The sequence below is a fragment of the Fusarium coffeatum genome, assembly GCF_003316985.1.
Source record: "Fusarium coffeatum strain FIESC_28 chromosome Unknown BRIP53273_contig_238, whole genome shotgun sequence".
Taxonomy (NCBI): domain Eukaryota; kingdom Fungi; phylum Ascomycota; class Sordariomycetes; order Hypocreales; family Nectriaceae; genus Fusarium; species Fusarium coffeatum.
Window position 1 is genome coordinate 3,188 of NW_022158030.1, and position 22,889 is coordinate 26,076.

Consider the following 22,889-nt stretch of genomic DNA (forward strand, 5'->3'; position numbering starts at 1 on the left):
TTTTACTAAGGTTATAGTAATTTAAGGTAGTTTCCTCTATAAATATAAGTATTATAGGTTATTTATTAATTTAACCTTGTAAAGTATATATAATACCTCTAAGTTACTATATTTTAGCTATTAGTTCTACTATACTAAGTAGTACTTTAGTATAAGAAAGTACTAGTTTATTATTAGTATTATTACTAATTATCTTAATAATATAATATTACTTAGCTATTAATATAGTATAGTTTAAATAAGAGCTATTAATATATAATAGTTAGGTTTTTAAATAAGTAAACTTAGTTTATTTTAAGTTTATATTTAATAGAGTTATAAAGTATAGTACTAAGTAATATATTAATATTATATTTCTTAATAGTAAATAGAAGGTATTTAGGTAAAGAAGTATTATTAATAGCTATTAAGCTAAGTATACTAACTAGTACTAAGTAAATATATATATACTTAGGTAATTTATAGGTAATTAATAAGTTTATCTTAGAATTAGTACTAATTCTAGTAAATTAGTACTAATTATATTAGATTAGTGCTAATTATTAAGGCTTAGTACTAATTATTATTAATTATCCTAATAATATAATTAGTAAAAAATGTAAAGCTATATACAGGGTAACTAATCTACTTGTTGGATTATAATAATAATAAAATAGTATTAAAGGTATTTACTTTTTATTTATTAGAATACTCTAATATAATAGATATAGAATTAAGTTAGACTTATATAAGGAAAATAGTTAGAAAAATAAGTTATATAGATCTTAAGGATAAGACTATAAAAGAGAAAAGATTATGTTATAATCTCTATAGTTATTTTATATATACCTTATATTTTTTACTAATTAAGGCTTAGCTTACCTATATTTATATAAGCCTTACCTAAGCTTATAATACTAGCTATAAACTTACTTACTAGCTTACCTAAGTAATTATAAGCCTTTTCTTAACGCTTATAACTATACTAGTAAGACTATTATATATATATATATTTACTTAGTACTAAATAGAATACTTAGCTTATTAGCTATTAATAAGCCTTCTTTACCTAAATATACTTAACCTACTCTATTTACTATTAAGAGATATAATACTTTATAATACTTAGTATCTATGTTTTATATATCTACTAATATAAACCTAGTATAGACTAATTTATCTCTTAGGAATTATAACTATTATAGTTAAACTAAGTATTTAATAATATAGTATATATAGTAAGACTAGGTATAATATAAGAATTTATTAAGTAGCTTTAAAGGTATTTAGAAAAGAGTATAGTAAGTAATTTTAATTAATTAGATAGGTTATATTACTTTTATTAGTAATTAAAAGATAATAGCTAAGATTTTTAAAGTACTTACTTTACTAAAGCACTTGCTTATTAAATATATTAAGTTACTTTTATTTATATAAAGGAAAATATATTTAAAAAACTGACTTAATTATATAAAGAAATATGTAAATTCTTTTCTTTTTAATTATAACTAAAATTGTTTTTTAATAAAACTATAAAGATAATTAATTATAATAAGAAAGTGATATTAGCTAATACCTTTTTATAACTACTTACCTATGTAAATAAAGCTTACTATATAGCGCAAGCTCTTTATAAAAAGATCATAGCTTAATAGTTGCTACCAGGTCTTCCTGTTATTACATTATGGATAATCACTGGGAAGACGAGCTCTTGGATTCAAGACACACCCACAACCGGCGTTCAAGAAAGTCCACGGCGAAAACTGGCAACATCTCCCATGCCTTCGGCCTCTATCGTATTCAATGCGCAAAGGTGGATGCAATAGCCCGGCAGCAGGGCCTTGACGGTAATTCACCAGATCAATCTACAGCAAAGAAGGGCAGAAAGAAAAAGCAACACAGCTACAGCGCCAACCTCAACATACGGAATTTCACCACAGACGAAGATGGGCTGTATGGTAGTCTCCATCTACCGGGCGTCTTGAATGCTGTCGTGCACATGGCGGGGAGCCGGAAGGGACTCGAGGACATCATCGCCACTGAATATGCCTCAGATGAAGAAGAATCCAACTCTGAGGACGACTCTCACGTTACGAGTCCAATCTCCAGCGGCGACTCTGAGAGTATGAGGACTGATAAGGATATGGGAGTTTCGCAAGCCTCTGACACTCCTGGGGCATCGGATATCGCCGCCTACGAAGAAAAGGAACAAGCAAGATTCAACAAATTTGAGAAAAACACTTTCCGGCAACCTAAGTTTTGGCTTTTCTGGAAAGGAAGAGTCCTCGCAGCCCCTCAGCACAGCGTCCACGCTGAAACGGAGTCCGCGACAGATGAGATACAATCAGGAATGGGGTATCTGGTCTTTTCTGGCAGCAGGTACGAGAAGTTCAATGGGACCATCAGCTGTGAATCTCTGGGCTGGAAAGATATTGCTATCTCCGGTAGGAAGCAATGAGATTCTAGATGGGCGACTCAATCCATCAGCAGTGGTCGTTCATGCGCAGTTTCCATCATAGCTCATCACGTCTTCCAGAGCAAGTTAGAGTCATTGACGTCATAGACGTTTACGACACATGTGTTTTCAGTTTCAATAAATCTTCTCCTCTTCAACATCTCGGGCTATCTTGGCCAAGTAGACGCCCCAAGTAATATCCTTCCCATTGTCAAATCCCACATCCTTGTAGACTCCGACACCGTATTCATCATTAAAACGCCTTGTTAGACGCCATCTGCTGACAATCTCTTTCTTTTAGAATAGGGTAGGATACATCATTCGATTTTTGCTATTACATTCAGCTTCATGTGAAGTTATCATTTGAACCCGTGGTACGATAATCTTTCAAAATTTAAGATGCTTCATAGAAGGGGATTCTCGGTCCACTGGATTAATATCGCAACTAAAACTCAACTACGACACTTAAAGATAGTATGTAAGCTTAGAGACAAGGGAAAATGGTAGATAACAACGACTTTAAGCAACATTTCCAAGGCAAGTCATGTTAAAGCTTTAACATTGTTTGACGCTGAACAGTATCTCATAACGAAATCTTTTATTGCCCTGCAATCAACTTAATGAAAGTAATCGAATGACTTCTACTTACGAAGTCGGCTAATGCGCCAAATACTGCAAGACAGTCTCTATCAAATACTAGAAAGGCAAACACGGGCGAAGAATATCACATCCTGGAAGCCAATGGTAGCGACTCGCCCAGAAACATATTGAAGACAACCTTTACCCTCACTCCAGCTACACAGCGGTAGCAGGGTATGTACATTTTAGGCGCAACTCTATCGTGGCAATTGCGCCACTGTTCTCACTGGCATTGTGTTTCCATGGTTAACGTATGTCGATGGTATCTCGGTCTTCGGACTCTCTAGGGATACATCTCTCATGTATGAGTACTTAACATTCGCGTCTATCGGCGGCTAAAACTCTGCATAGCTTCCACTAGGCCTAGGCGAGGAGTGGTGAGAGTAACACCACTTGTACGATGCCTTAGCATAGCGCTGGTCCACCATGACCAAAGCCGGGTGGATGGCAAACATGGACCACCTACCAATCACTTAACTACCAGTACCATTCGAATCAAATGATAGAAGTCAATGTTTTCATGGTGGCTTAAAACTATCCACTGTGGAGGTACTGTTGGACATTGAAAACCAGTGTCATACTATGACTAGATCACCTATTTCCGGAATTTGGGCTGGGGAAGCAAATGTGGATAAAAACTGTCAAGTTGAAGCCGTTGAATCCCCAAACAGAGTTCTATCACCTGAGTGGATGATTCGGACGTTCTCGCTGAATTCTGTAAGTATTATCTGCAACCCGCGTAATAGATTATGAAATAGTGAATCATTTCACATCGTGCTTGTGAGCCTATTCATGCATTCCGTGTAGCACACGGTCGTAGACTTACGCACAGCCACAGCCACAGTGCTGTGGTTAAGGATTTACTATAGGATAGTACACTGATGTTGGGAAGCACTCGCTTGCGATGATTTGTTTATTGTCTAGACTCGATAGCACCAGCAGTGGAGACAAGGTTACGGAATATTGCTTCTTTATCTTTCGATCTATGCTGACACACAAGTAATATTCATCGATGGTTAGCCCCAACAATTGCCAGGCTAGTATCAATTCTCAATCGAGTATTGCTGCGAGATCCATAGATCGTTATCTTCTCTCCGGATTAGTACGGGTACTGCACGTCTTCCTTGCACAACATGCGGCTGAGCACTCGAGAATCATGCAGCAGAATGAAGCTACTGCCCTATGATTTGCTCAGTGGACATGCCCAATGACTATGGTAATTCCATCTGGTCATCATACTGATGCACGTATGTAAATACGAAGAATAAGCTGTTTCACATATCACGTGTTTGACAATCTCTGGCCGAATGAGGACTCATGCTTCCATTGCAGGGAGGGCCTCTTGGAGAGGAAAGTCTCCGAATGAAGCTAAAAATACTCCAAACAAGACTATCGAATGTTGTGTAAGCGAATGTAGTAGAATTCTCACACCCTTTGATATTTCTAGTCTGGAGTAAATTACCTCGTTGATTATAGCCCAAGGCACTAGAGGCAAATGGCAATACGCTTTTGGCCTCGCTCGCTCTTCAGATGGCCTCATTGGGTAAGGGCTTGAATAAGCATCGTTGATGCCACTCGTGGCGTGAGGCTTCATAAAACAGTCCACAATTGCAGAGAAAAGTGATTTGAATACAAAACTTGATGCTTGAATTATGCATAAACGTATTGACAAAAACGCCGGCCTTCAGCGGGCACCAATCGCCGTCATCTTGGAGTCAAATACTCTTGCGATATTGCTGCATGGTTGGTAACATGCATTAATCACGTCTATAAGAGGCGTATGCACGATTACGCTCACATCTACCAACCTCCCAGACCTGGCCACATAATGCAACAGGTCGGCGTAAACTGAACTGTCTGGCTGGAGATACAACCGCCGCCCAGTTAAGCCAACACAACGTCCAAGCGGACTAAACGTGTCCCGATCGAGATGGCTCCTTCAGAAACAAGGTCAAGTTAGGACGAGTGGGGATCATCATAAACGGACAGATGACAGGACGGAATTTTAATCGTGAGCCAAGAACGAGATCGGTTTAGTTCTTCGTTTCCAGATCGCTGGCGAGCCCAGACCAGCTTCCACAATAGCCAAGACGGGAAGGTTAAATTGCCTCCCACTGGTAGAACCAACAACTTGGCCTTTAGTGCTGATGTTGGCCGTTGGAATTACCTCAACGTTGAGGCCCGATATGGCTTGATACCTGCATTCTCGAGCCTACAGCCATGTATAACGGCCGAATAAGACCACACTAAACTCGACCAGGCCAGGCTAGACCGGACCAGACCAGACTCATTTGGACTCCTGCAGATGTACAAACTTGGTAGTGGTTGGTGCTGTCTCGGGACTGTCCGAACAGTTCAGTGACGATCTTCCGGCGAATTCTGCCATGCAATTGAGGGCAGAACCATGGACAAAAGAGTTGTAAAACTCTTTATTGGGCTAATAAATTGATTCTACTATTATTATTCTCGTATCTGCGTACGCAAGCTGACTGGACTTTTAGTAGTATGCCACTGGGGTTGTACAGCGACTTGGCAAGATCTCAGCGTGATCCACGACCATGTTCGCGGGTCGCGGACATTTTTTCTGTCCGAGCCAGTCGGTAGCTGTGTTTCCCACTAATGCAATGCATCTGCTGCTGACCCAGACGGTAACATCTTACCGTTTCAACATCAGCCTCAGGGGCACTTAACTGTGCAGTAAAGCTTGTTCTTGCATATGCATACTGCACGCATAAACACCACAGTCAATGGCTCCATTGGCTATGTGGGAATAGAGTCGCAAAAGTAAGCAACCGCCACCTGCAGAGGGTGATACAACCATGACAGAACGACAGTCGCTTTGACTTAATTCTTTCGAGTGAGACTTCCTTCACACATGTTGACACAACTCATTTTTCTTGTACCAAGCACAACTCGGATGGCTGGGGAAATGTTCTCATTTCGCCACCTTGTCTCGGTCTGGTCAACTAGCCTTGCCTTACCGCATCATGATGGAAGTTGTTGCACCAAACCAAAGCAAACTGGTGATGGACTCGGTCCCGACTCAAGGTCAGAGCATAGCAATGGTTTTGCAAGACTGCACAAGCGCATCTCGATCCTCGTATCAAGAGACTACCAGTTTTCACCAAGTCTACGAGCTTCAATAGCATCACGAAAAAACATAAAAGGAGCCTCTTCCCTCGCTCAAATCCTTTCTTCTTCACTCCTCATCCGCATTCCTTCCTCACAATCACTCTTCACTTCTAGTCTCTTCACTCGCTCAAGGGACTCAACACCTTCTTTACAAACACTTTCATTCCACTACAGCAAAGATGAAGCTGTCTGCTGTTACCCTCTTGGCTCTCACCTCGAGCATCGCCGCAGCTCCGGCTCCGGTTGCTGAGCCTGGCCGCGACGTCGATCGTCGTGACTGGGACAGACCTTCCAGGGGCTGGAACGACTGGGACGGTGACCGCCGCAAGGGTGGCTACGACCACGGCCGCAAGCCCGACTATGACCATGGTCGCAAGCCTGACTACAACAAGCCTTCCAAGGGCTATGACCATGGCCGCAAGCCCGACTATGACCATGGTCGCAAGCCCGACTACAACAAGCCTTCCAAGGGCTGGAACGACTGGGACGATGACCGCCGCAAGGGTGGCTACGACCACGGCCGCAAGCCCGACTATGACCATGGTCGCAAGCCCGACTACAACAAGCCTTCCAAGGGCTATGACCATGGACGCAAGCCTGACTACGATCATGGACGCAAGCCCGACTACAACAAGGGCAAGCCTTGGGAGAACGACTACAAGCATGGAGGCAAGAAGGACAACTACAAGCCTCCTAGCAATGACTACAAGCCCCCAGGCAAGGATTACAAGCCTCCTGGAAAGGATTACAAGCCTCCTGGCAAGGATTACAAGCCTCCTGGCAAGGACTACAAGCCCCCAGGCAAGGACAACTACAAGCCTCCTAGCAATGACTACAAGCCTCCTGGCAAGGACTACAAGCCCCCAGGCAAGGACAACTACAAGCCTCCTAGCAATGACTACAAGCCCCCAGGCAAGGACAACTACAAGCCTCCTGGCAAGAAGGACAACTACAACAAGCCTGGCAAGGGCAAGCCTGGCCGAGATGATTGGGACCATGACCGTCCCGGCAAGGGAGGTCGCGATGACTGGGACCATGATCGCCCTGGCAAGGGAGGTCGCGATGACTGGGAGAATGACCGTCCCGGTAAGGGTGGCAAGCCTGGCCGCGGTGATGGTCGTGGTGACTGGGAAGATGATTGGGAGAACGACCGTCCTGGTAAGGGTGGCAAGCCTGGTCGCGGTGATGGACGTGGTGATGGCCGCGGTGATTGGGACAACGACTGGGAGAACGACCGTCCTGGTAAGGGTGGAAAGCCCGGCCGAGGTCGCGAGGACAGATGGTAAACAACTCCATGACCTCGCTTGGCAAGGACCATGCCAGTTTGCTTGATGCAAACAACCTCGACAACTGGCCACAAGTCTGCGATTGAAGGGCCAGCATTATCTTTTCTGACAGCAGACAACCTACGCAAGGCTTCACTCTTTCATTATTCTCTTGCAAATACCGCTCTTTACCTCTAAGGACTTTACGATTGACGAATGGAAGTCGGAACGACGAATGGTTATGACTGGATTGGTTTTCTTCTTACACTCTCGTTAACATATTTTATTGTAACTCTTAGCTTTAGCAAAAGTGGAAGGAACATGCAGCTACTTACTGTTACTGAATATTACCACATCTGTTTTACTGAAAACTATGATCTTTTATATCAGTGATACCCAATTGTCTTATACTGACACCTATTCAATCCGGCCTGCTCTCTCTTGCTTAGAGGGAACACTTTACTTTACCGACGGTTAATAGGTATTAATTCGACTTCAGAAACATTTATAGGACGATGCAAACATCATATTTCCTGTGCTTCCGCACAAAGTTAATAATGGCTTCTTCGACGTCACCATTGATGATTGAGTCCTTTAAAGCGGGGTTATGTATTACAAACACACGCTGCTTACAAACAATCCACATATTTAACAAACCATATCACACACCCTACTCCTGCAATTCATTCTTGACCTATAAACCCAACCCAAAGATGTCGATACACGCCAATGCAGATGACTCTTGGCATGGAGTCGTGAGTTCAGACTCACAATTCCAACCCGAAAAGGGTCGCTACCATTTATACATTGGACTTTTCTGTCCTTTTGCCCATCGCGCCAACCTCGTTCGTCACATCAAGGGCCTCGAGTCTATTATCGACATCTCGATTGTAAAGCCGTATCCAAAGGGTGACGACAAGGGCTGGCCCGGATGGCAGTTCCCAAGCTCACCTGATGATTACGAAGGCGCTACAGAAGACCAGCTCTTCAAGTCCAAGTATCTTCACCAAGTCTATTTCAAAGATGATCCAGACTACAAGGGACGATACAGTGTACCAGTTCTTTGGGATAAGAAACTCAATCGGATGGTGAACAACGAAAGCGCTGAGCTGCTTCGATGGCTACCCACTGCCTTCGATTCAATCCTTGATTCCAATGCGCAAGGTCGAGACATTGACCTCTACCCAGAGAGTCTACAATCTACCATTGACGAGATCAACGTGTGGATGCAACGCGACCTTAACAGCGGAGTCTACAAAGCCGGTTTTGCACCCACTCAAGAAGCGTATGACAATAACGTACCAACTGTCTTTGCGGCGCTCAACAAGCTCGAACAATTGATTTACAAGAACGGAGGTCCATACGTACTTGGGAAAGACATGACTGAAGTTGACTTGCGTGCATACGCGACTATCATTCGTTTCGACGTTGTGTATGTCAACCACTTCAAATGCGATCTTGGAACCATTCGTGGAAACTATCCAGTTATCCATGAGTGGGTGAAGAATTTATACTGGAATGTGAGAGGGTTTAGAGAGACTACCGATTTTAGACACATCAAGGAGAACGTAAGTATTGCTTTAGCTGTTCTCTTGCTGATGCTAACCATACGCATAGTATACCAAGAGTCATTATGATATTAATCCACGGGCTATTACGCCTTTGGGCCCGTTCCCTCACATCGAGGATGGAGTTAACCTTGATTTTGGTAAGCTCAAGCCTGGGTCGATCCGTCATCCTGCTGTACTTTCTCGTCAGAAAGAGCTGTATGGCTCATCTGAGGAGATCCCTTCACACATGTAAATAGGTTTACTCCTCCACTAAACTTAGTCTATCATCCCATCGTATCTCAAGTAAGACTTGGCTTCCCAGCGTTCATTTCCAAGCCAGTCGCAGACTGTAGCCATGTATTCCAATCGATATCCGTATCAATATCCATGTTCATGTCTATATCAGTAAAGGCTTCAGTTTCCAGACTTGGGTCAGTCCAAAGCCAAGATCCGACGCCTGTATCCATTGGCTGACTATTTACCCAATTTGTTGGTGGGGTATTCAGCTCAGTGCCGTCGAATCCACTTGAGCGATGCCCGGAGTTGAAGTGCGAAGGGTCCGACGAGGCATTGAGGTGCTGTCGTCCATGGTTGTTATGGATTTGAGCATTATTGTTGGAACTATCAGTTTCAAGAGTCATCTTCGCCGTTTCCCAGACTAGCGACCGCCAATGTTCGAGGAATTGACTTTGTGGCTGTGATGAGTCAGGGCTGACTGGGATAGGCAGAGAGCCATCGATCCTCTCCAACGTTTCCACCAACGATGGGTTCTTGCGAATCTGTTCGAGCTGAGAGGCGCGATGACTTCTCGCTTTGTCCATCAACTTCCGTAGAGGAATCCACATGCGCACATCCTTAGTTATGCTATTCTGAGATGGAATCAACCATGGACTGTGTAAAGCGATCCATGCACGCTCGATGGTGGGTGACCACTGCCTGCGGGAAATCTCAATCAGTAGCCAGACAATAGCATACCAATGGGTATACGTTTGGTATATCCATCTCCATTGGCGGCACCTCGTCTCAGCATTTAGAGCGTGGTTATGCTCTGCTATTTCGATAGCAGCAGTGAGTAATTTGTCTCTAACTTCATCCGAGAACTGATCACTCGGCGAAGCAAACAATGATGGAAGGTACACCAGGAGGGTCAGTTTGGACAAGACTATGCGAGTAACGACGACCCCGACCCAGTTAATAATGTCGTCGGGGTCGGTTGAGTATTTGGCATAGCCCTCCTCAAGCTTTGAACGATGGGATTCAAGTAACCGTGCTTGATCTTCAAGGCTTGTACCGCCTGTTTGAGGGCTAGAAGCCATCAGCTGCATTGACATAAAAGCCAACTCGCACATGGCCACACCCAGCGACATATCCGTGACGCCTTGGCGCTCCGGAGGCATCTCTTTTGTCTCCGGTTCAATATCGGAGTCGTTGATGTTGAGAGGCATCTTAGTGTCAAAACTGCCTTCTGTGACTGTGAACTCGGTTCCCTGATCCTCGGATGCACGAATGTCAACAACTATAACCATCCACCAGAGCCGACGCCGCTGTTCAACTTCAAAGGGAGATAGGTGTGAAAATTGGGAACCGTCTCTGTGCAAACCGACAGAGCGAGCCATGCGGATCAGAAGACCTGTCATCATCCATATGTATACTGGGCTATCATATCTCCGAGCAAGGGAAAGGAAGATGGTCAAAGTCTGGACATGAACTATATCTGGGTCGTTGAGAAAGTCTGCTCTTGCAAGGGTTTGCTCAAGACCACGACGGAACTTGAGGTTGAGGTCTGTTTTAGTAGCGCCAAAGTTGGTCAACACATCCTCATCTTCCATCGATGTTATCGCAGCGTAGTAAATGGAGAAGAGTAGAGCTTGGTGCTTGAAAGTAATTTGAGGTTTAGAACCACGAGATGAACGAACCATCTTCCTGATGCTCGGCATGTGCACTACGTGCATAATGATGTTCATGTTCTCTTCAAATACATCCAACAAGAATGGAATTTGAGATGGCAAGGGATTAAAGTCTTGCCCGCCTAGTGATGATGGCGACATGTCATTTTGGAATAAGAATGCATGTCGTTCCGCGGGTTCTCGGTGTTGTTCTTGCGTGGACGGAGTGGACGCAGGGAAGTCATCGTCCTCAGAGGAGGCTCCATCATCTCCCATTCTACGAGTGTCCATCTGTAGTCCCTCAAGCTATGGACAGTTAATAATCACAATACGAGAAGACCCTATAGCTACTGACCTCATCACTTATTCGGGACCAAAAGCCACTGGCGATATAACGTCTTTGATTGGCATCTTTGAGAACCATGCGACCGAAATGCTTCTGTACGTCTGATGCTGTTGATGAGGACGGACTAGCTGCAATTTTGACGTTCTCGGGGGGTGATGCAGCGTCAGAAGAAGCCCCCCGACTGCTAGCATTAGCAACCTCGAGCTGACCCCTCAATTCTTTGACCAGATTCTCAAGAGTCTGCAGTCTTTCCAGAGCTTGGTCACCACTCGGCCTACTCTCGGTCTGCGCATCACCGTTGAAGCGCTCCAACCGCCGAGCCCATCTAGGTGGACGATCATTGGACGGAACGACACAGGGAATATTAGCCCTGCGACAATTGGAGCAGGGTGAGAGTTTATCGCATCGAACCTTGCGACTGCGACAGACGACGCAGCTGCGGAGCTTTGCAGTTGGAGCAGACCTCGCGCTTTTCTCGGGCGCAGAAGCCGAATCGGGCGCGAGAGGAGGAGGGGTTGGGTCTGGAGCTGAGGGAGGCGACGCCATTTGCGGATTCAAAGGGATGCAAACAGTAACAGTTGTCTTACTAGAATTAGATATTGACTTGGCAAAGGGGGGGGAGGAAGATGTTCTCAGTATTCTCCCGCGTTCGGTCGGTGTGTGAGGGTTATTCGCGTCCTTATTTTCTTCAATGCTTTGGGTCAATGAGCCGTGGTTGTTGAGAATTGGATAAGGCTAATTAGCGTGTGCTATCAAAAGGGACCAGCTAGACATATTCAGCAGGCAAACTATACACAGCAGGTGGATCAATACTAAGTGTAAGTGGACTTGATGTCCTTTCTATCTACTGTTCGTATTTATGGACTCACTTTGAGATTATTTACTGCCATGAAAGGCTGTTGAGAAATGCATATTACACGATCATGATGTTCTTGAGATAGGGGCTGTTAGTGCAGAGACAGCTAATCGGGCGCTGGAAATAAGCACTACTACCCTTCTCGTCAGCCCCCACATCTTCACCACCAAAAGCAAAGCATTCATATTCATTAATCTCATCTCATCTCAGACAACGACAGAGTCGACGAATAAGCAACACCAAGCTTTATTTACAACTATAAATAGAACCTTATCTCATTACACCGTACATCAATACATTCCTCGCATCGCCATCATTCCACAACGAGACACCTCACGCTTGATCCTCCAAAACATGGCCCCCTTCATAGAAGGGATATGCATCTCAAGGGATGTCTTGCTACTGATGACAAGTCCAGGGCCGGATTTCGTTTCGCTTCATGACATTCTTTCTTCGCAATCCATCTTCTTGACTCGCTCTGCATTAGCTTCACTTGGCCTGCAGACTGCTGTACTTGGCCTTTCATGTCTTTGACGATAGCACAGAGTCACTTCTCACACGATGATTCCCTATCGGTAACATCGCCCAGGCCAAGCGGCCATAGCATGGACGTCACTGCATCCACTCTCAACAGGACCAGTCCCCTCGATTTCGATTTCGCCAAGATCCAGCCTTTTGTCAAATCCGGCGCCTTCCTCGAACCGCCCGACACTTCGTCTCTTCTGAACGACTCTCACGACTCTCAACTCTCCAAACGCAACAATCGTTATGCAATGCGCTTCTCCTCCAACGCTGGCATCATTGAACAGTACGCAAGGTCGTGGAGTCAAGACCTCAGTGGCAATCTTCCACTCGAACAAGACATGAATTATGAGAAGCTTGTTGGTCCATCATCGGGTAGCAATACACCGAGATGGCCTTTCATCAATGACGATAGCCTCAACACACCTGACTCAGTAGAGCCCGCCAGCCCTCTCTTCCCTACCACTACCAATGCCGTCTCGCAGCCCAGACAGATTCACCGAATTGATGAAGATCTCGAGGACTGGGCTGTCTTGTATGTCTCGCCGTTCGATGCGGTTCCAGAAGCCACTGAAGCAGAGCTTCCTCCGCCGCCACCTGGTCGATTATCCTTCCGTCGCTCGCGCAATAAGGTCATGACATCTGCCGAGTTTGAACAATTGCGGAAGCAAAGGGCTAGAGAAGAAGCTGAAAGACGGCTCTACGAGGGCGAAGACGAGGAGGACAAGATCGACTACGAGGGTGTCGACGAGGCTGAGCTTGTCAGAAAGCAGATGGCGCAGCGTAAGAAGCAACAGGCGCACCTTGACAACTACCGACAGCGGATGATGAAGAGTACCAAGGGACCTGACCTTCCAACGATACCGTCTCATCATTCGAGAAAGCCTTCGTCATGGTCTATGAAGTCCTTCAAGACATTCCGAGGTCACCAAGAGGAAGCAACAACACAATACGGCGGGGATGACGATGAGGACGATGTGCCTCTAGCCATACTTCAGATGCAACGACGCTCTGATGGGAGATCAGACTATGGTGTGCAGCTTCAATTACGATCACCATTGCCAGCCTTTGCAAACGGGTTGCCGCAAGATCCATATGCCGGGGCTATGAACGCTCAATGGCCGATGAACAACCAACAGCTTATTCCAGGTGGTCTTGTCGGCGTGATAGCAAGTGAAGAGCGCGCCAAGGCGATGCGACGTGTTGCTCCAAGTCATGGCTTCCAGCCTTTACCTGACACCAACAACGCTTTCAACTGGGCCTCGTCATCTCATCAGCCACCGCCAATACCTGGCGCATTCAATATGCCTGCCATGCAACCGCCAATGCCATACTCGCGACCGCAAACGCCAGTTGCTGTGCCACAAATGCCCCCAGTCCCTCCCAATAACCAAATGTTCAACTTCATTCAAGCCCAAACGGACTTCTTGCGCAGTATGGCCACTATGAATCAACAAAGAGGTGGTCAGGCCTGGGACCAACAGTCTGCAATGGGTATGGGTATGCCCGGTGCAATGCCTAATTACACCCCTTCAAATTATGCTCCTTCAAATTACGCAAAGTCCAATTACGCGCCATCAAACTATGCGCCGTCCAACTATGCGCAATCCAATTATGCTAGGTCAACTTATGCAAAGTCAACGTATGCTCGCTCAAACTATGCCAAGTCTGTTCACAACCGAGATACTGCATACGCCCCTTCAGTCGCACCATCAGAACGAAACACTGTCGGCATGCCAAGTCGCTACAGACCCGTCTCAAAGGCATCGCAACAAGTGCGCTCAGAAAAGGAGACCCCAAGGGTTTCTACCTCAAGTAACTGGAATCGTAACCGCAACACCAGAGCGGACACAGCAGCTATCCTCGAAGGCGACAGTACCGACAGCGAAGATGATGAAGCATTTTGGAGAGCGAAGAAGGCCAAGCGAGACAGGAGAAGGGCCATGTGGATTCAAGAAAACGATTTGGGGATCAAGGGTGAATGGATCATCTGAGCAAGATGTAGAACAAATACCATGGCGGTTAGGGGAGGAATAATTATTAATATCAGGAAATCTAATCGGGACGCGATACACACGAATAGTAATTTTCATAGACTTCTCTATAGATTATAATCACTACATACTTTCAAAGTAACGCCATCCTGGCAAGATCAACAGTATTAGATTGTCGTAAATCGTTTAACACAAGCGATTTGCCTGCTATAAGGGGTTGACAACATGTCCCTGTCCATGACCGATCGGCCATGGCAAGTAATTAACTATATACCATAGAACAAAACATCCATATCCAAGTAACTAATCCGATTAGATGATCCAATATATGCTGTTATATTCACGCATCTTGGCGCTCTGCCGTTCTAATGTCGACTTGCGAGTCTTTGTGGGGACTCCTCGAGGAGATGGAAGAACTGACTGCATGCTGTGGTGGGCCTGGACGGTAGATCTGCGCAGCTATTTCGGATGATGACCTCGACACAGGGCGAGAGTGGCCAGTCGGGTCACCACGGGCTGTGGCAGCCAATGCGTCAAGCTGTCCCATGGTGTCAATCTGCGTCGACGACTTGGACTTCATGAAAGATGCTCGATCGTCAGCCATGAACTGGTATCGGGCATCTGGGTTCTTGCGCCAGAAGACGAGCGCACTGGAAATGATGATCATGAGGAGCAGAATAAGCGAAAAGGCTGCATTGGCGACGAAGAGGACGAGGCCAGTGACTGAAGGACCCATCCTAGGCATACCCAGAACGTTGGTGAAGATGAAGAGGCAGATGGAGTTGAGAAAGTTGAGCACAAAGATGGCGATGTTAAAAGAGTTGACACTCTTATCCATGAAAGGCCGCATGACGCTCGTAGCGATCAAGGCAGCGACTTCGATGACAATGAGAGCAACGGCCTGGACTGGGCCACTCTTCTGGCTCAGGGCGATGAACATGCCCTTGACGAAAACATAAGCAAGCTGAGGCACAACAAAATAATAGGCCGAAGCTCGGTACGGGATGTACAGGAAGCCCCATTTGTTCAATACTCGCGAGTCGGAGAACAGGGTGACGACGGGGTTGCTGTGTCGCGCAATGGTGACGATCCTGAAGGCCGCCATGGCAAGGGTAGCTGTCACGAAAATGAGGAAGAAGACAGCAAGAACAACCAATGCGGGTGAGTCAACTTGAGTGAATTCCCAGAGACAAAGAATGACCATGGGAGCAAAGCCCATAAGGGTGAGTCGAAGAAGGATGCCCTTGAGGATTGTCTGCCACTCGGTTCGGAACTCGAGGAATCGCTCATGCTTAATCCAAGCCTGCTTTGCGAACAGGTCAAGGACAACCTTGGCGAGAAGAACGAGTATGCAGGTGAAGACGATTGCGATGAGGAAGAAGGTGAGAGCGGTGACGAAGAGGTTCGTCGTCTCGATGTGGGAGCGGAAAGCGACACGCTGGATACCGTAGACCAGGAAGGAACCACTCTCAAGCTCGATGTTGGCCCGTTTGGTCATGGCAAAACTACGGCGAGCAAGAGTTGCGGCGCCGGGAATGTAGTCGAGTGATCGCTTGGCGACTTGGACTGAGGAAGTGGCAAGATGATCGAAGATGCGAGCAGGCGTGCCACCTGTTGCGCGTTGATACCAGGTGAAGATGTCCTGCATCCAGCCAAGTCGGATGATGCCCATGGTCCATTGGAAGTTCAGAGTCCAGGCGTCAACGATGGGCGGCATGGTGATTCCTGTGAGTCCGATGATAGCTTGGGCCTGGAAGTATGTGAAGAGGGCCAGGGTGTTGGCAGCGAGATGGGCAGCTGCATTGCCGTAGCCGGCTAGTGAGATGCAGGCCGACGAGACGAGGCCAATTCCGATGATGATGGCGGTAACCCATTTGACGGAGAGCTGTTCGACGGTCTTTCCAGTGGAGAAGTCGGCCTCGACGCAAGCGACGCTCTCCCCAGTGTCGGTCATATTGACAAAGGCGCGGACAGTAGCATCCAAATCAGGAATGCCATAGGCGATGTCGGGAACTTGGTCCAAAGCATCGCCGAGTTTGAAGTTGAACTTGATGTCGATATCACCAGGTGTCATGGGACAAAGAGCAGGGAGGTCAAGGGTCGAGGAACAAGGGTCGACGACTTGGCGGATGAACTGGTAGCCGTAGACGACGAGGGCGACGTCAAAGACGACTCTGCCCTGGACCGAGGCTACAGCGTTGACATTGAAGGTGGCGACCGAGTTGTTGGGAGTGATGACAACATGGAAAAGACTGGCGGTGATCAAAGAGCCTCGTTGACAGCTGTTGAGCGACTTGGACTCGAGAACCCTGTCGGCTGTGGTGAAAGAGGCGAGCCATGAGACGAGAACGAGGACCGACGTGAACAACTTCATGACTGCGGTGGTGCACTGAATTGGCTACAGGCGACAGGACGCTTAGTGGATGGAATAAACTGTGTCGCGGCGATCAAGAGCTTATGGCCCGGGTGTTGAAAAGGTTGCGACGGAATTAGTTAACGCTATGGCGCATTGTTGATGTTGAGTCGCGATGATAATTAACGAGCGAGCGAGTGGATCCAGAAGTCAAGTCGAGTCGAGTCAAGGGAGAAGAGAAGATGTTTTCGGCCGAGGCGGAGAGTCACTCAACTCAACAAAAGTCCGGAAATTGAAGCGAGAGTGTCGGACGGAGACAGAGAGACGCTCAAGGATGAAAGCGACCGTCTAAAATGTCTGTCTGCCCTTTGCTGTCGTGTTGATTGATATGGGGAAAAGTTGCAAGTTGCTGGGGGATGAGCACCTTGAAAAGCGGGAAATTGGGGATCTCTCTTGTCTTGTCACTGAGGCGAAGCAAAAACATTCCACAAGCGGGGCCGACCCAATCAACACTCTTGATCAGGATTAGTCATTGGCAAAATGGCTGGTAATTGGCACTTTTGGATACGAGATTACGGGTACGTACCCTTGACTGTAAACAAGGTTACAACGGCCCAACCTCCGAATCCTCTTTCTCGATTGACTTCGTCAGCTTCAACAGCCAAGAGTGAATTTACAATTCTAATCATGAATCATTTTCGACCAATTATAGTAAAAGTAAAACTCCAACTGTGACTTGTGTTTCTGTGGTAATTTAATCACTCACTCACTCACTCTTGATCAATTGAATCCGTCATCATCGCCAACGCTTTTGACGTCATGGAGCATCTTCTTCATCGCGATATCCGGCTTATCAGCGTTATCAGCGGGGTTATCCGCCAGCACTAATTCCCCTACCCTGCAGCATCATCAAAACCTTTTTATTCCCATTGAAGAGACCAAACCGTCACGCTAACCCTCACTGTTTATATGTATCCCTGTTCAATTAAATGCCATGTTTACGATATGATTAAGATCGCCCCAGCCTGACTGAACCTGAGACGAAGGATCAAGAAGCATGTGATGCCTTGTTCACCGGCAATTCGAGACCAAGATCCGATAGACCAGAGTTCGCACTATATATAGCACAGCCTCCTTTTGACGTACGATAATCGATTAATTTCAATTACAGCCTAAATTAAATTGAATTGAAAAAGGAGGCCCGTTGCGAAGAAAAACGAATCAACTTTCTCGATCAAGATGAAATGTGCTATAGCTGTTATGACAGACCACCATACCGTAGCAATCATATATAAATAATATCCAGTCCTAGTCTTTTGTAAAAGTTAAAAATGCAGGTAGAGAACAGTAAAACTATTATAATCCAAAGCTTGGCATCAATCGGCAAAACTGTTCGTTATTTGTAAGTTGGAAGACCACTTACCCAAACTACACAGGAAAGAGATTCGTTGACGGCGTCTACCGTAGTATCTTGAGAATCTTACCGCGGAAAAGAAGAAGCAGGTAAACCCTGACTCGAGATGAACGGCATCCAGTGCAAGAGTAGAAAATGATCAAGACGTGCATAGTTGTTTGCCCATGAATGATTCGTATTTAACACGTTGTAAACGGAATGAAACTGATTTCACGAAAATTTATTATACAGCAATGAGCTGTGACTGTTTTACACTATTAAAACTTAGATCAACTCCAAAGTTCCGTTGTAGTTCCTGATTCTCTCGTCAAGAATGATGGAGCTCAAAACCCAGTTGCCATCGCGAGACAACTCTCCCTCCAGTCTCTGTCCTCCATCGACGAGACGAACATGTCGCGACGAGTTTCCGAAACCACCACCACCCTGGCTACCGCCGCCAGGCACCTGGAGAGTCTGGCCAGGGTAGATGAGATCAGGGTTGCTGATGTTGTTCATTCTGGCAATCTCATCGAAAGATGTGTTGAATCGGCCGGCGATGCCTCGGAGAGTGTCACCTTGCTGAACAGTAACCTGCGAGGAACCACCGTGGTGGCCGCCGGCGGACCAACGGAAGCTTCCTCTATCGTTCTCGAGAAGCTTGTTGAGGGAGATGGAGGTGTGCTGGTAGTCGCCATCCTCACGCTTGCAGGAAGCGTGGAGGACATAGTCGCCGTGAGCATCGAGCCTGATGTCTCGGGATGAGGCGGTGAAGTTACCGGCGTAGTTACCGCCACGGCGTGAGTGGCCGCGAGAAGAGCTACGGCTACGGCTGCGGCTTCGGCGGCGAGAAGAGCTGCGACGACGGCCAGAGCTGCGGTGGTGGTGGCTGTGACGGTCGTCGTCTCGTCGGTCGTCATCCCGTCTCCTCTTCTCATCCTCGCGTCTTCTCTTCTCCTCCTCCTCTCGGCGCTTCTCTTCCTCTTCTCTTCGCTTTTCCTCCTCCTTCTTCTCATCACGGTCATCCTTCCAGTCCGAGGCGGCGTCCTGGAGCTTGTGACCACTGAAGGCTCCTGCTAGCGCACCGATGACAGTGCTGGACTTGCTGTGTCCAGTCTTACCACCGATCTTGTGACCACCGAAAGCACCGGCGGCACCACCAGCCATGGCTCCCATGAAGCCACGCTCGCCATCTTGGGGTTCACCTTCACCACCCTGGAAGTCTCCAGGACCAGATTGGTTTTGGTGAGACTGGGAGTAGTATGAAGATGCTTCTCCTTGGTTTTGTTGGTATCCTCCTTGCTGGGGGCCACCTTGCTGGTAGCCGCCCTGTTGGTAACCACCCTGCTGTTGGCCGTACTGTTGCTGACCATACTGCTGCTGCTGCTGGCCATACTGCTGGCCTCCCTGCTGATATCCGCCTTGTTGGTAGCCACCTTGCTCATTGCGACGGTCATCGCCCCCCTGCTGAGGGAAGCCCTGCTGCTGGAATTCGGTGTTGTGTCCGTAGCGAGTCATTTTGTTTTGGAGTCTTTGAAGTTAGAAGAATAAGATCTTTCATCAAGACTTGAGATCCGGCCACTATATATGCCTGACTGTCACGGTGAAGGCGAAGGTATTCGTTCGCAGCCACAGTTGACGTCTCCAATGATACCCAAGATGAGTCCAATCGGAGACCCCAACGTTGCGCAGAGTGGGTTCTTGTCTGCACCGCCTCATATCATTGAGTGATGCCACGTATCTGCTTGCGAAGCTTTGAGCAACACTTGGCTCTTTGCTTGGTGGTCACAGCTGTCTTGGCGTTTTGTCCTGCCGCTGGCTGTGGCAAGATGCAGGGGTCCCTGTTATTTTTGGAACAAACCTTGATGAGGGGTCTTTGCAGTAGTCTTTGCGTTACCATGGTTTAGTTGTTGTGATACCAAATGATTAAATGATAGTGAGTATCTTCAAAACTGCCAAGATGCCCAACATGTCACTACCTCAGTACAGCGCTTGTGTCTTGTTGGTGTTGAGGCCGCTTTGCTTAGTGCCAAGCTTTGGGACGGTTAGTTCGGCAGACCGCCCAGACGCGCACACCGTACCCTTAGCCCAACTCTTGGTGGGGTTCATCTTCATTATAGCTTCAACCCAAGAGCCAGCGGCTGTTTTACTAGTTTCCATGAGACACCAATGCGACGTCGTGTGATACTATCACCGCCAGATGATGCTTCACCGTCTTGAGTCGAAAGCCCTTCCCCAATTGTCCAATACATGGCGAAACTTAGCATCAACCACATTGAAGATCCGTCTGCCGTTACAGCGGTCGCCGTTATTAACGATCAGCAGTTAAAAGGTTGACACGAGTGGTAAGTTCTAGGGTCTACTGCTCCGCTCATAAAACAAATGGGTATCTATTCATATACGGTTCTAAATAGGCATGATCCTTCGCATCATCCTCTTGCCAAACCATGTTATCGTGAACAAGAAGCTAAAGAGGCAAGATGCTATACCAAGTATCCATGCGCCTTCTATTGTGTAATTCGAATGCCAGTGCTTTGTGGCTGCACTAACAATATCATCGGAATTTAGAAGGTCAACACCTTCCTGCGCAAGTGTTCTCCAGACGTAGTTCCTCCGTGACACTGGCCATCCTGGCAATTCCCAGTATCTTGACTTGAGGCCAAGATCCTTCGCAAGTTGGACCTGATTTCTTAAGTTGATCTTTTGAGACCTGCTAAAGTATGGGATGACTGTGCCAATAGCCCTCCACAAAGATACAGAAGCAGTATAGAATTCGTTCTCTCCGACTTCAAGACAAAGGCTGTCATTTCTCTGACAGAAACCGGGTCGTGCCAAGAGATCTAGAGATGCATCAAGGAATACATCATGATACCTTTGCCATTTGGCCACATCGGGGCCAATGTTAACGTCTCGCCGCTTGACGATATTCCCAGTACCCACAACAGTTATCGGTCCAGATGTGAATGATGCATTGGCAGATGTCGAAGACTGCTTTCGATGATATGAGAGATAGCCCTTCTCCCGTAGAGGCTCCAACTGCTTTAGAACAACTGGCCAAGTCTTTGCGGGGTCATCCTTGACGTCGATGAATAGGATAAGGGTCTTGTTCGGTTCAGTCGCAAAGACGCCCACAGGGTCATCTGTATCCGCCAAGTCATCGACATAAGGTGGAGAATTGAACGAGTCGAGGATCTGCAGTAGGGGCGCGATGTAGAGAGACTCGAGTGTGTTCTTTGGTATGAGGTCCCACCAATGGTGACCAACCAAGAGATCTTTCCCGTTGCTGCTTAACCACACATCTGCCTCTACACTGGCACACCCGACAGATAAAGCCGAGAACAACGGCCGTGGTCTTAGATAGTCGTTGTGAGAATGCACCATGACTGGCGAAACCTGAGTTGATAGGTCTACAACCCATCGCTTGGCACTTTCGGCTGCGTCACCATAGTCTTCAACAGGATCTGCTAGAGCTAAACCTGAGGACTCAAAGTTGTAGACGGCGTATCGCTCGACGACAAACGTCAACAGAAAGAAAGATATTCTGATGGGAGGTCAGCTTAGAATCCTCGTGGCAGTAAACTCAACGACTGACAAGACCAGGAGTATTCCAAGACAAGCCGCAACCCAGGGTCTGACCCATCTCGTGCAGAGTCGCCAAACGCGAGATCTGTATTTCATAGGAGCGCAAATGGTATCTGAGTGTGCACCATTTTCGCTTGAAGGACTTCTCGAGCGAAGTGGGCGGTACTCGATATCATCTTTGTCGGTCAGACTACACAAGTAGCCTGTAAAGTTCATCGTGAGACACGAACAATGAAGACACTTGAATCAGCCATAGCAAACAAAAACATCAGGACGTCTCCATGTATAAAAGATACGACGAGAGCGAAAATTCCCGTGAAGTGCCGACATGATCACACGGCAGGTTCTGGGCCTTGAACTAATTACTGGTGCCGTATTACAGCTGTTCTAGAACGCACGTGGTTCCACCATGAGGCTATTCGCTGGCCAATCCCAGCCATCAACTCAACCACGAATGTCTAGCACGAGTGACATTTACTTGTGATCGACGGTAGCGTATAGATTGTTCTGATAGCCGTATTTAATGCACGTGTAGAAATGGAGAGATGTGGGGGAATCTTGGGCGAGTCAGTTGAGACCGGTTTGTGTTGCAATTGAACATCGAGTACTACGCTGCGACAAGCTACCAGGTGTTTGAGGAGATAACTTACTGTTGGAGGTAAGAACAGGGTTATTTCGTAGTGTCTGAGTAATTTAATATACATGCATAGTTGCTAGACCCATTGAGTATTATGAGTTGTCTGCTGCTTTGGAGGTATCGGTTGATGCAATTAAACAAGCACATTGGAGGGTTATATGCCAAAAAGAAAAGCCTCTCAGACACATACGACCATACCTACCAGAAAATACGGGATCCCGTCCGCTCTCCCATAGTCAAGCTGGTAAGGGGCGGATTAGTAGTTGGGTCGGTGACGACCAGCGAATCCCCGCTGTTGTATGT

General features: G+C 46.8%; 8 protein-coding genes across 8 annotated transcripts; 4 read left to right on the forward strand and 4 right to left on the reverse strand.

The window, feature by feature from the left end:
- Nucleotides 1-1,663: 1,663 nt before the first annotated feature.
- On the forward strand, nt 1,664-2,437 carry FIESC28_09348 (uncharacterized protein; the record flags this gene model as incomplete). The annotated part of the gene is made up of 1 exon (XM_031163485.1): nt 1,664-2,437. One exon carries the CDS (start codon nt 1,664-1,666, stop codon nt 2,435-2,437), a length of 774 nt encoding a protein of 257 aa, XP_031012449.1.
- Nucleotides 2,438-6,384: 3,947 nt separating this feature from the next.
- On the forward strand, nt 6,385-7,491 carry FIESC28_09349 (uncharacterized protein; the record flags this gene model as incomplete). The annotated part of the gene is made up of 1 exon (XM_031163486.1): nt 6,385-7,491. The coding sequence occupies one exon, from the start codon at nt 6,385-6,387 to the stop codon at nt 7,489-7,491; it is 1,107 nt and encodes a 368-aa protein (XP_031012450.1).
- Nucleotides 7,492-8,183: 692 nt separating this feature from the next.
- On the forward strand, nt 8,184-9,273 carry FIESC28_09350 (uncharacterized protein; the record flags this gene model as incomplete). Its single annotated transcript, XM_031163487.1, has 2 exons — nt 8,184-9,038; nt 9,088-9,273. 2 exons carry the CDS (start codon nt 8,184-8,186, stop codon nt 9,271-9,273), a joined length of 1,041 nt encoding a protein of 346 aa, XP_031012451.1.
- A 46-nt stretch (nt 9,274-9,319) lies between these two features.
- Nucleotides 9,320-11,798, reverse strand: FIESC28_09351 (uncharacterized protein; the record flags this gene model as incomplete). The annotated part of the gene is made up of 2 exons (XM_031163488.1): nt 9,320-11,212; nt 11,262-11,798. The coding sequence occupies 2 exons, from the start codon at nt 11,796-11,798 to the stop codon at nt 9,320-9,322; spliced, it is 2,430 nt and encodes an 809-aa protein (XP_031012452.1).
- A 915-nt stretch (nt 11,799-12,713) lies between these two features.
- On the forward strand, nt 12,714-14,624 carry FIESC28_09352 (uncharacterized protein; the record flags this gene model as incomplete). The annotated part of the gene is made up of 1 exon (XM_031163489.1): nt 12,714-14,624. The coding sequence occupies one exon, from the start codon at nt 12,714-12,716 to the stop codon at nt 14,622-14,624; it is 1,911 nt and encodes a 636-aa protein (XP_031012453.1).
- Nucleotides 14,625-14,964: 340 nt separating this feature from the next.
- FIESC28_09353 (uncharacterized protein) lies at nt 14,965-16,998 on the reverse strand (the record flags this gene model as incomplete). Its single annotated transcript, XM_031163490.1, has 1 exon — nt 14,965-16,998. One exon carries the CDS (start codon nt 16,996-16,998, stop codon nt 14,965-14,967), a length of 2,034 nt encoding a protein of 677 aa, XP_031012454.1.
- Nucleotides 16,999-18,655: 1,657 nt separating this feature from the next.
- FIESC28_09354 (uncharacterized protein) lies at nt 18,656-19,885 on the reverse strand (the record flags this gene model as incomplete). The annotated part of the gene is made up of 1 exon (XM_031163491.1): nt 18,656-19,885. The coding sequence occupies one exon, from the start codon at nt 19,883-19,885 to the stop codon at nt 18,656-18,658; it is 1,230 nt and encodes a 409-aa protein (XP_031012455.1).
- An 888-nt stretch (nt 19,886-20,773) lies between these two features.
- On the reverse strand, nt 20,774-22,165 carry FIESC28_09355 (uncharacterized protein; the record flags this gene model as incomplete). The annotated part of the gene is made up of 2 exons (XM_031163492.1): nt 20,774-21,908; nt 21,960-22,165. 2 exons carry the CDS (start codon nt 22,163-22,165, stop codon nt 20,774-20,776), a joined length of 1,341 nt encoding a protein of 446 aa, XP_031012456.1.
- Nucleotides 22,166-22,889: the final 724 nt, after the last annotated feature.